Genomic DNA, 12,680 nt, shown 5'->3' with positions numbered 1-12,680 from the left:
CTGTATCTACTGTGCATAATGGATCAGGTAGCCCTGAGTACGATAAGAAAACATCATCTTTGCATGATTTTGAGCCAAGAGAGGAAGGGGATCTGCAGTAGCAGAGTCATGTCTGGACCCTCCTGTGGGGTCTCGGCCCTTTGTGCAGCTCACAGCTCTAGAACGTCCTTTCTTCCCCTCAGAACTTGGACCCAGGCCCTGTGTACTCTGTGGGGGGTGGCTGATGACAGCCTAGGACCAGCATGTCCATTTTCAAGATGTAGTCTTTCAAATTCAGCATGTGTTCTGAGTTTGCCACTATTTTTTATTTGGAATCAAGTTTTCCTTTGTCTTCAGGCAGGTCCATCTGCAGAGCCAACAATGTGACCGGGTACGTCACGTGGCTCCTCTTTAATCCAACAAAGAGATTTTACTTATGTCTGCGTGGCACCCAAATACACGGTCATTTCAATCAGCTAAAGATGACTGATTTGTTATTTGAGCATTTGTTCTATGTAATACTAAATCAATCTTTGCCTATGGTGTTTGGGTATTTTATATATATGTATGAATAAAGGTTTTATATATATTAAACCTTTATTCTGAAAGGCAGGTAAGTTAATGATTATTAAAGAAAAAATGAAGTCAAATCTTTCTTCTCTCTGTTCGCTTTCAAGTACCCCCATCCTGTATCTATCCATAGGTACTAACAGTTAAAGCAAGGTATTTAGGGCAACATAAATACCAAAATATTTGTATATTGAGATTTAAAGTTTGTAATGAATTCACTCAGTGTTACAAAATTATCCTCGATACTTCTCCTTAGTTGCCTGGGGAGGTGAATTCCCTCTCCCAACCAATGCTTTTAGGCAAGCAAGTGTAAGTGGGATGTTACTTATCGAAATGTTATATAAGTATTCAAGCACATAAGAGACTACTCGGTACAGTGTGAACAATGGTGAGAATGGAATCAAGTATTTTACTATCCAGTAGGTACCTTAGAGAGTCTGGAAAATTTTCCTTTGTAGAAATAGTTTCTACTAGCAATAAATTGCATCTCTTTGCTGGGTGCCATTTAGCTTTTCACAGAATCGACTAGGCCAAAAAATGCTCTTCACGTGATTCTGGAGGAAGAGTTTGCATATAATGTGAAACTGCTGTTTTCTGCAACTCCAGCCACTTCTATTCAATGTTAACTCTACGGAAACCGCATTCTGAAGAGAGACTCTCTATCATACAGGGGAAGCAACTGTAATTTCCAGAGACTGCTCATGAGATATAGTAAGCTTAGAAACTTAAGAAGAAAAATCAAATGATTATTTGGAATCTTGGGAAATTACTAGACGAGTGTGTTTGCAAACTACAAAGTTAAAAGAAAATCTCATGACGTTATTTTACCCTGTCTTAAAAGGATAAAATGTCATTCAGATCTTAGTTTGCTTGATTGGGATATCTATATTGGAAGTATAAAGGCCAATTAAAGAGTATATTACTTACTCTTAAGAAAAATGGAAATTTCTTCCCATAAAATCCAACTCTGAAGAACTCTGGTTCAAGACGTTGCTGGTCCATAATTTTGTCATACAAAGAGGCTTCCATCATCTGGCAAAGAACAGGGGAAATTTTAATCATTTTATCTCATCTTTTAGCTCTACCACTTTATAGAAGAGGATATTTCTTCTATAAAAAGGAGAACATCACTTTAGTTCAGTTTGCAGAAAAGAAGGTTTGACTCCCTTTCTGTGCTTTAAGGCAGGGATCAGCAAACTTACTCTGTAAATGACCAGGCAATAAATATTTTAGACTTTGCAGGCCACATGGTCCCTGTCACAATCACTCAATTCTGCGAGGCACACAGGCTGCAGTTTCCCGACCCCTGCTTTAAATGATCGAGTATGTTATTATATGTTCTTACCAGAGAGAATGATTTCTATGCACCTGGTCTATCGAGGAAATATTTTCTTCACAGTAAGATAAAAATTAACATGAACTGTTAGAGGCAAATTCTGGAGAATTCTCGTACTCACCTGTGGATTTGGTTTTCCTGGGTCATGGTAATTTGGGACATTTGGAAGGTGCAACCTTGTACAGGTTGGACAGGGATAAACCAATAAACCAAACCAAAGGAGGCCCATAGTGCAAAGTGCTGTCTGGGCTGAAAGCTCTTAAATGTGTCTTTGACAAGGTTGGAACTACGAAGTACATAAAGCTTATGGTTCCCCATTCATGGTATTATCATCCCCAGGGTTTCCACAGAAAGACTAATATTTCACTTGAAAACATTCCCCCTTCCCCCACCCCCAGTAACAGCCCCCCAAAGAGCAGTTGGCATGAAGTGCAATGCTTTGGGTTTATAAAAATCTTAGTGACTATGGCACCCAACGGTTCTAATGGGTAAACACTGTAACCTCGATTCTATTCCAGGGACAGGATGCCAAGAGAAGCACAACACATTTTTATATAAAACTGCAGTGCCTGCCAGCGCCCGCATGATGGACTGAAGTTAAAACAAGGTTTTTCCTCCTTGGTTTTGATGTTAGGAGAAATATCGATGAACTGCTGACATGAAATACTACGCCCAAAGTACAGGGCCAGCTCCCGCCAGCTGAAAAAGTTACTTGTGGTGTAAGGGATTTTGAGCTGTTAAAGGTTTATGAGATCATCTCTTAAATTGCTACCTCAGAATTAAAAGGAAACATCATCGTCTTTTTTTAAAATGTATATATAAAAGCTGATGATCCTGTTTTAGAAACCCTGAAGAGCTTAAGTGTTACAAGATGACACCAAATGTTCATGACTTTAAAGAATAGGACTTGGAGTACCAGAGGGACTTGCATGAATTTGAAATAAAAGAAGTTATAAAAACATTTGTTCAGGGACACAAAATATTAGACTCCTTGGGCTCTTGGGTACTAAGACCTTGGTTTCAGTTTAGCAAATAAAAACATATTTCTGAAGTGAAAAAGATTTGACACCTATAGAAGTTAACCCCCAAATAGTTAAAAACGTGTCAGCTAGTCATTTTTACTCTTTTGCTGTGCAGATTATGGGACTAAGAATGGTACATTGTTACAGAGATTTGTGTTCAAGTGGCAAGCTCTTCTAATAGTGTAGAGAGTTTCCTCAACAAACTGAAAGTACTTATCTTGGGTTAAATTTTATATTCATACGTCAGATGCGTTTAGAATAGATCAAGGGCTCCCTTTCTGTATATTAATCAGAAAAATCACACAGATCAACATGCTATTTCTCTGTATAAATAGAGGAGTATGCTTCAGAGGAAAGGCATCTTTAAAAAGCTTTCTGCAAGACATATCAAGACTATCACAAAGCTAATCTCATTGCGCCATATTGGAAAGCTAAGCAGAAAAGGATTCCGTAACACGATTAGGATGCATCCAGGTACCTTACCCTCATCTTGCTCAGGTTTCTATAATCATAATAACTTTCGTACTGCTCTGCAATCTTCCGGCACAAGAGGATGCCATTCTCCCAACACTGTGGACAAATGAATGACATAAATGTTCGTGATCTCACAACATTTACTAACTCCCACCCAGAGGTCAGGAGGTGACTGCTTTCAGATGATCAAGCCTTACTTCTTAACCTTCATAACCTACCCTTAAGGTACCACTGCAATTTTATGCATGAAAACAGCATGTAATTAATGTGTTAGCTATTAAAAATCTTTAGAGAATGGGAAATGATAACCCACCACAAGTCATTAACATATGGCACAAAAACAACACTTCCTGGCATCATTTCAAAATTATCATGTTGAAGATGTGGTGTGTGTGTATATATATATATATATACACACACACACACCACATCTTCAACATGATAATTTTGAAATGATGCCAGGAAGTGTTGTTTTTGTGCCATATGTTAATGACTTGTGGTGGGTTATCATTTCCCATTCTCTAAAGATTTTTAATAGCTAACACATTAATTACATATGTATGTATATATATATATATATATATAAAATGGAATATTATTCAGCCATCAAAAATAATGAAATAATGTCATTTGTAGCAACACAGATGAACCTAGAGATTATCACTAAAGCAAAGTAAGTCAGACAGAGAAAGACAAATACCATATGATATCACTTGTATGTGGGATCTAAAATACAACACAAATCAACATGTCTACGAAACAAAGAAAGACTCACAGACACAGAAAACAGACCTGGTTGCCAAGGGTGTGGAGGTGGGAGAGGGATGGAGTGGGAGTTTGGGTTTAGCAGATGCAAACTAGTATATATAGGATGGATAAATAACAAGGTCCTACTGCATAGCACAGGGAACTATATCCAATAGCCTGTGACAAACCATAATGGAAAAGAATATGAAAAAAAATATATGTACAACTGAGTCACTTTGCTGTACCAAAGAAATTAACACAACATTGTAAATCAACTCTACTTCAATAAAAAATTTTTTAAAAAGTAATAATTTATAGGTAAAAAACAAAGAAACAAAATTATCATCTTGAAATAACTGCTGTTCCACAATGGTCAAGGAGATGAATAAACAGGCCCTCAATGCTGGGGTGGGGGGAACTGCCACCGACCCCTAAGGCCCAATTATCCACAACTGGCACAGTGGATTCCTTGTTTGGCCCAATTTCACTTGGAAATTATGAGGGTTTAACTCAGCTAGTTACTCTAAGGAGAAATGCAGAAATCCTTTGATCTAGCTCAGGTATCGGCAAATTTCTTCACCAAACAGTAAATACTTTAGGTTTCGTGGACCATACAGCCTTTGTCACAACCACTCAACTGCTGTTAAATCATGAAAACACATCCGTATAGACACACATGAGCTTGTCTGGGTTCCAATAAAACTTTATAGACAATGAAAAGGGAACTTCATGTAATTTTCTCATGTCAAATCATTCTTCTTTTGATTTTGTTCAACCAATTAAACATGTAAAAGTGATTCTTAGATTGTGGGTCAAACAGAAACAGTCAGTGAACCATTTGACCCATGGGCCGTAGTCTCCAAGCCCTGATCCAGCACAAGCTCCTGAGAATGGGCCAAGAGATGCAGCCAGAGGTTTTGTAACAGCTCATCTTAAGGGGGGAAACTTTACTGCAGGAGGGCACAGAGGCATTTCTTTGCTATTAACGTAACGAACGATATGTCAGTGTAGTTTGATAAATAATAGAAGAGGAGAGGAAAGAAGCAATTCCCTTTCATCAAATTTTTAGGTGTACCCAATTATGTCTTATAAGAGAACGACAGCCACTGGTTGTATTTTAATTTCCTGTTTAACCTTGGCACTTTGGAAGATATACGTAAATCTAAGACACATATCACCAAAGCATCCAAGTGTTCAAATCAACTGGGGTCAGATTCACAATTATTTTTCTTCAAGAGCACTGCAAACCCTTGAAGAGGGAGCAGGGGGCAGGGAGGTGATGTGCTGAATTGCCTTATTAGCTCAGGGAGGTTTTCAGCACCCCATGGCAACTCTCAGTATATGACGGGATGCCATAAAATGCTGTGAACAAATTTAATTTCATTTACTTTACCTTAAAAAGAAAGTGGAAGGAGGCAGATTACTACATGCCAATCTGGGGAGCTGAGTGAGGTGTGATAATGGTTTTTCAGAAAATAAAATGCCTGGGTGTCAAAACCTCTAGATCAGTGTTTCTCAAGGTGGGGTCCCATGTTCATACACATTGGAATTTCCTGGAGTCCTTGTTAAAATTGCAGAATCCCTTGCCTCAAGCCAGACTTACTTAATCAGAATGTCCAGGAGTAGGGCCTGGGAATCTTAATTTCAATAAACTCTTTGGAGTCTTTAATGCACATTGAAATTCGAGGGCCCCTGCTTGAAGAGGTGGCCATCAACGAACTAAAGGAAATGTGACAATCACCTTGCGAGATGCCACGGGTGGGCGGGGCCACCTACCTTGCCTCTGTCAAAGTTCTGGATGATGGCGAGGTGCAGGTGCTCCTTGCGCTGCCATTCTGTCTGCATGGGGTAGGTCAGGAACTCCCGGAGGGGCCGATCAGACCATTCCAGCAGCTCATCATATAACAGGAGAGTATACGCGGCCTCTGAAATTCAAGTGGGAAGGTGACGATCGAGACAGGACCCCAAAGAACCTCCCTTCAAACGGGGCTGGTTTGGGACAAATTGGAGAAAATACTATTTTCTGAATGTCATGATACTAAAGAAAAAAATGTCCAGAATATATGCAACAGAAGGTTAATGAATGATGAGTTCCCCTGGGAGATGGAATTATCAGAGATTTGTGTTTGATCTTTTGGTTCTCTTTATTCTCTCTTTCTCTCCTTCCCTCCTTTTTTTTTCCCCCATAACGTTCATATGCTACCAGCATATGATAATAAAAATAAAAATGTTTAAGGGTATCTCTGTAGCTGGTTCAAAGATGTAGGTAGGGGAGACATGCCTTTGTTTGCTCGGAAGTTCACGGGTAAATCCCTTGGAGTGGGACTATGGGCATCTTTCAAAAGGCATGCTTAGGAAGCAAAAAATGGTAGCTAAATTCTCCTGGCTAATAAAAGGCTGAAAAATCTGAGAGTGGTGTGTGTGTGTGTGTGTGTGTGTGTGAGACAGAGAGGGAAAACAAACTGCGGGGGCTGTGTGCTATGACCCCCACGGTTAGTCCCAACAAATCTTCAGTAATGGCTACTGAAGTCATGACATGTTTGGTGTGGTTGGAATTTCTTGGGGAAACGTGAAAAGAGATGACATTCTATACACACGTGTGAAAATGGTGACCCACAGGCTTAAGCATAGTTGACAGGTAGTGTATTTAACAGAATAATTGCTATTCTGCAGGTCTCTTCTTTTCCTGAACCATAGATATGGCCAAATACATCAAGAATAGGAACCAGAATTCACTGTCACCGATGAAGGACTATAATAAGAATAATCTAACACTATAACAGCCAACTCATTTACTGCATTGAATAAAATGAACAAACCCTTATGTTATTTATCTATTTAACTACCACCTCCACACACGTCTCAAAAGACACAGTAGGAGCTTTTACCACAATATCCATAAATGGTAATTCTTTTTTTCACTTATTTGCTGGAAGGGTAACTACACATAAAGCTCTTAAGTAACATGTCAAGTTTTAGTACTATGATTTGGCTATCTCAATGTATAACATATAGTTGCGATAAAGAGCTAGATTCCTATCATTTTTCTCTTTTCTCTCAAGTGTAGAAGTCCTGTAAGGCACAGGCTCTGGCGGTTCTTCCTCTTTAATTACCTTTGGTGAGCTCAGTCCTGTAGCTTCAACGACTGTAGCAAAAGCTTTCATCACCCACCAGCAGTCTCCTATCCCCCAGCATTCAGTTTGTGCACTGTTACCAATATGACTTTCCTTCACTGCAAATGATCACATTGCTCCCCTGATTAAAACCAGCCAATGACTCTAACTAACTAACAGAACAAATGTATATTTCCTAAAGTGACAGAGAAGGCTGCCCATGATATGGTCCCTCCGCTCACATATTCCCACTGTTCCTCCACTTATTGCAGGTAAGAAGGAGCCCACCACTGTCTCTCCTAAGAGGCCTCCAGCCCCCTTGACCCCATTATCAGCTTTTGCTGAATGAAACAAGATGCATCCTGACCCAGAGACAGCTGCCCACCAGGGACAGAGGTGGCTTCTCTTGCTTGGGCACTGGACAAACCCTTTCTTGTGGTGAGATGGAGAGAGGGAATATCCGCTAAAGGGTGTTGGTTAATAAGTGGATGCAGAAACAGCTGAATCGCCACAACGTAGGTTGCCATGGAAGACTGCTTTACAGAGGACAAGAATGGTGATGATAATAACCAGATCATCAGAGCTGTGCTGTATTTGAATAGCCTTCTACTTTTCTCTGAGGCCTCCTGAGATAATTTCCTAATCTTTAATTACCCACATATTCTTATCCTGCCAAGCACCTAAGAAAACCCCACGTGTGTCTTTGTTTTTCCATCCACACTCTTTGCTCGTGTTATCCGAACAAACTAAGGTTCCCCTCACTTATCCCACCAACTGACACCTATGGTCCTTCACAGCCTGTTCCTTCAAGCCTTTCCGCTTTAACTACTAAATAACTTCTATTTTCTCTTAGCGACGCAGCTCAGGAATTATCATCTTTGTCTCTCAAATTTCTTGTGTGTCTCCCTGAGCACTCAAAAAATACCCTTAGACTAACCATGTCACAGTGAAAAGGGGGAGGGGTGAGGACTGAGGGTCCTCACTCCCCACAGTTGAAGCCTGCAGCTGACCACAGGGTGGTACCTAAAAGGCAATGAAGGTCAAATTCACAGAGACAGAAAGTAGAATGGTGGTTCCCAGGGACTGGGGGAGGGGAAAATGAGAAGTTATTGTTTAATGGGTACAGGGTTTCAGATTGGACAGGTGAAAATGTTCTGGAGACGGATGGTGGTGATGGTTGCACAGCTATGTGAATGTACTTAATGCCACCGAACTGTCCACTGAAAAATAGGTAAGATGGTAAATTTTATGTTATGTATATTTTACCACAATAAAAAAGCGAAAAAAAGGGGGAGCAATGAAGAGTTTCTAATCCCTAAACTGCTTTCCAAATCATGTTTGCCCTGGGAAGGTCCAGGGGATGGCTGGAAGGTCACGTGTGGGTGACTTGGCCCTGGGAAGTGTGGAAAAACAAGTAAGCATTGGTGGGCCAGCGGAGGAAGCTGAAAAATGATGGAGTGGTGACATGGGAAAGGTGTGAAAACAAATTACACCTGTTTCAGAATTTGATTCGGGAAAATCATGATGAATACCTGAGGTAAACAGTGTGTGTAAAGGAAGCATTAAAGGAAACATGTATGCCTTTGAGGTGTTAACAACAGACTACTAAGGTTGTTTGAACACATTAACAAATTGTAAATGTTTTATTATATGTTGTATACTTATTCCTCTACATCTTTAGAAGACAATACTACATATTGAAAAGAGAAGGATGAATCACATCCAGAATTTCCAATAGACAATGTTTTTAAAAGTGTTTATAATTCTGAACAAAAGGCATCATCACATAATTAAATATGGGCTATCTCATTCCATCGTTCTGAGATGTGTACAATGAGGACACCAATATGCAAAAAGAAATAACACAGGAGAAGAGTGGAGATGAATCAAGTAATGGAGGGCACTGTCACAGAGGGCTGGAAAGGGTTAAGCCATTTAAACTGAATCCTATAGAGAAGTTTTTCCATCAATTTCCCTTTCTCCAAGGACACACAAAAATGAGGACAGAAGAGAAATAAGAAAAATGTTATATAGGAAAAGAAGTTATTTCTTATGACTTTGGGGAACATAAAAACTGCAAGCTGAGTAAACAAATTAAAGAAAAAAATTTATTCGTTTCCAAAATAGATTCGGATTTTCAGAAAATGAAAATGTATCTGTTACATATCTGTAAGAGTTTGTTCTCACTTCCCTCTCTCATTTCTTTTTTTTTTTATGGACTTTAAAATAAAACAAGTCTACTAGGTTGTTTTCACAGATAGAAAAACTAGGTTCACCATTTCTCTCAAAAATTGGCTACAAACTACTTTAAAATGACCACTTAAACTCCCAGACGACAGAGTCAGCTCAAAAATCTTAGCTTATTTCATCAAAACTATCAGCACATCTGTGTGAAGAGATACTGGGGCTTCCTCAGTGATTAAGGAATTACCAATATTGAAGGAGAGAAGTCTGCTCAGGGTACTAAAATCTCATTGAGTGCATTCATTAGTAATGCATTTATTTAAATCTCACACTGCTAGGCACTAGTCAAAGAACTGGGAAGTCTAAGAAGAAAACATCATTTCTGTCCTCAAGGAACTTATCCTTCAACTAAAGATCTCTCTACTACCTACCTATGTACCTATTAACACACACACACACACACACACACACATACACCTCATATAACGATGAATAAAAACAATATGATAAATGTTTTAATGGAAATCTGAAAAAATTGCAAGGGGAAAAGAGTTGTAAATATCAACTCAGCCCATGGCAGGGAGTGCTGGGTCATGGAGTTGATGAGGGAAGTGAAGGAAGGTAAAAACTTCATGGAAAAGATGATATAGGAGCTGGCTCTTAAGGATAAAAATTAGGAATGTAGTGTAGTGCGAGAGGTAAGGTGAGGCTGAGCAGACAGGTGTTTGTTCAATTATGATGGGCTCCAAATAAAGAGTTTGAGCTTTATTTTGTAGAAGACATGAATTGATAGAGTTATATCTAGAGAAGGGGTTGGCAAAATTTTCTCAAAGGGCCAGAAAGTAAATAATTTAGGCTTGCAGGCCACACTACAACTTTGTTGCAACTATTTAACTCTGCCAGGGGAGCACAAGAGCAACCTCAGACAATATGTAATTAAGTGGGTGTGGCTCAGTTATAATAAAACTTTCTTTACAAAATCAGCTGGCCGGCCTGCAGGTTAAAGTTTGCTGAGGTAACTCTGGGGATGGTTAGGAAGCAGTCCAGGTGAGAGATGATGAAGGCCTATTTGAGGCAGTGAAACTGGAAATAATAAAAAGGAAATGGTTTTGATGTTTAGGAAGCAGAACCAATAGCACTTCATGAATAAGAGGCATCAAAGATATCATGAAGTCTCCAGTTTAAGAGTAAACAGTGGGGCTTCCCTGGTGGCGCAGTGGTTGAGAGTCCGCCTGCCGATGCAGGGGACACGGGTTCGTGCCCCGGTCTGGGAAGATCCCACATGCTGCAGAGCAGCTAGGCCCGTGACTCATGGCCACTGAGCCTGCGCGTCCGGAGCCTGTGCCCCGCAATGGGAGAGGCCACAACAGTGAGAGGCCAGCGTACCGCAAAAAAAAAAAGTAAACAGTGATGCTCTTAAGTGATACAGTGGAACTGTAGCTAGAGGCATATTTAAATTCTGGGAACAAGAGCACTACTTCAGAAAGGTTCCTTTACCCTTTTAAAGCTGAGGGAGGAACCATGATTCAGGAGTTCTTTGGAAGAACAGTGTGGCAAAAGACTAAGATTTGTAGTTCCTAAATCCAATTAAAGGGTTCTCATTCTTGTTAAGATGTAGTAAGCACATTCTAGTGTATCTTTCCCACTGATTCAACTAAAAACCCCAGACAAAATATGTAAAGCAACTATTGGAGAATTCTGAACAGTAAATGAGAAGGTAGACAGAACAGTAAAATCAATACTCAAAAGAAGGACCACAGAGTGGTGAGTTCCTTGTTTTTATTTTTTGCCTTTTCTATCTCCTGGCTTAGCCTTCCCTGCCTCCTGGAACTGCAAATGGAAACAGACAGAAAAAGCTCCAAGAAAAGCTCCTCTCGTCAGAGGACTGGGAAGAGGACCTTCTGTGGGATGGAGTACTTTTTTTTTTTGCGGTACGCGGGCCTCTCACTGTTGTGGCCTCTCCCGTTGCGGAGCACAGGCTCCAGACGGGCTGGCTCAGCGGCCATGGCTCACGGGCCTAGCTGCTCCGCGGCATGTGGGATCTTCCCGGACCGGGGCACGAACCCATGTCCCCTGCATCAGCAAGCAGACTTTCAACCACTGCGCCACCAGGGAAGCCCGGATGGAGTACTTTTGACTCTTCTGGTCCACTCTGAGTCCCAGGGACAAAGCTGTAAACCTGAAGTGTGACAATAGGGGCAATCACAGTGGCAGCAGCAACAGCTTCCATTTTTCTCTTTTCTTTCACTGCTTTGTCCCCAGGGAGACCAACTGTACATAGTACATCATAGTGTGGAGGATCAAGCCTTGGCTCTGAGTACTTTGGCTTGGATCAAGTGAGAGTACTAGGAAAAGGAGCCCCTGGGAGATGGGAAGAGTGAGAAATATCAGAGAGAGGAAGGAGATGGAGGAAGGAATTTTTAAATTCTGTGTATGACTTCCTTGGGCTCACCCCCAAGCTGCACATGTGTGGAATGAACTAGAATCAACATAACAAAGATTCTGATAAATGAATTATGGTATAGATAAATGTCCATGTCCCAGACTCTCCCTGGGTGACATACATGCAGGAAAGACCAGGAAAGTGCTGCAAAGGCTTTGATAACTAAACTGACCTTCAAAAGGTGGCTCAGGACTTGAGGTCCGAAACTAACTGATTTTCTGCTAAAATAAAAATAGTCAATATTCTCCAGAAGATGAACTCTCATAATATTCAAAATGCCCAGGATATAATCCAAAATTACTTGACATTCAAAGAACCAGGAAACCTAAACAAATCTCAAAGGGGAAAGGCAATAACAGATGCCAATTCCAAGACGATTCAGTTGTTGAAATTATAGGCAAATACTAAGAAATAGCTATTACAACCATGCTACTTGAAGTAAAAGTGAACACTCGTGAAATAAACAGAAAGATACATGTTCTTTGCAAAGAAATTGAAGCTATTAAAAAAACAGCCAAATAAGAATTTTAGAATTATATAATAAAAATAAAATTTCACTGGAAGGGCTCAATAGTTGAATGGAAATGATAGAGGGGAAGCAAAGGACTTGAAAATGGATGAAGCGAAATGATCCAATCTGAAAAACAGAAAGAAGAAAAATTGAAAAAAAAAAAACCCCAAAAAACAAACCAGGGTCTGAGAAACTTATAAAATGATACCAAAAGGTCATAAAACTGGCCATCCATAAAACTGGAGTCCCAAAAGAGAGAATCAGTGCAGAAAATATATTTGAAGAAATAATGCCTGAGAAC

At 40.1% G+C, this 12,680-nt stretch overlaps 1 protein-coding gene across 1 annotated transcript in view; it reads right to left on the bottom strand.

Moving 5' to 3' along the window:
• The window catches only part of DOCK4 (dedicator of cytokinesis 4), a 474,863-nt gene that overhangs the window by 35,758 nt on the left and 426,425 nt on the right, over window positions 1-12,680 (bottom strand). The window contains exons 36-38 of the mRNA XM_024757836.1: window positions 5,905-6,053; window positions 3,391-3,477; window positions 1,477-1,581 (exon numbers count right to left, since the gene is read on the bottom strand). Of these exons, the coding sequence (XP_024613604.1) occupies window positions 1,477-1,581; window positions 3,391-3,477; window positions 5,905-6,053 (341 nt within the window). The remainder of the gene's footprint in view (window positions 1-1,476; window positions 1,582-3,390; window positions 3,478-5,904; window positions 6,054-12,680) is intronic.

The sequence above is a fragment of the Neophocaena asiaeorientalis genome, unplaced genomic scaffold (assembly GCF_003031525.2).
Source record: "Neophocaena asiaeorientalis asiaeorientalis breed wild unplaced genomic scaffold, Neophocaena_asiaeorientalis_V1.1 scaffold116, whole genome shotgun sequence".
NCBI classification, from domain to species: Eukaryota; Metazoa; Chordata; class Mammalia; order Artiodactyla; family Phocoenidae; genus Neophocaena; species Neophocaena asiaeorientalis.
Note: the sequence above shows the minus strand (reverse complement) of the source record. Positions and strands in the feature narration are given on the sequence as shown.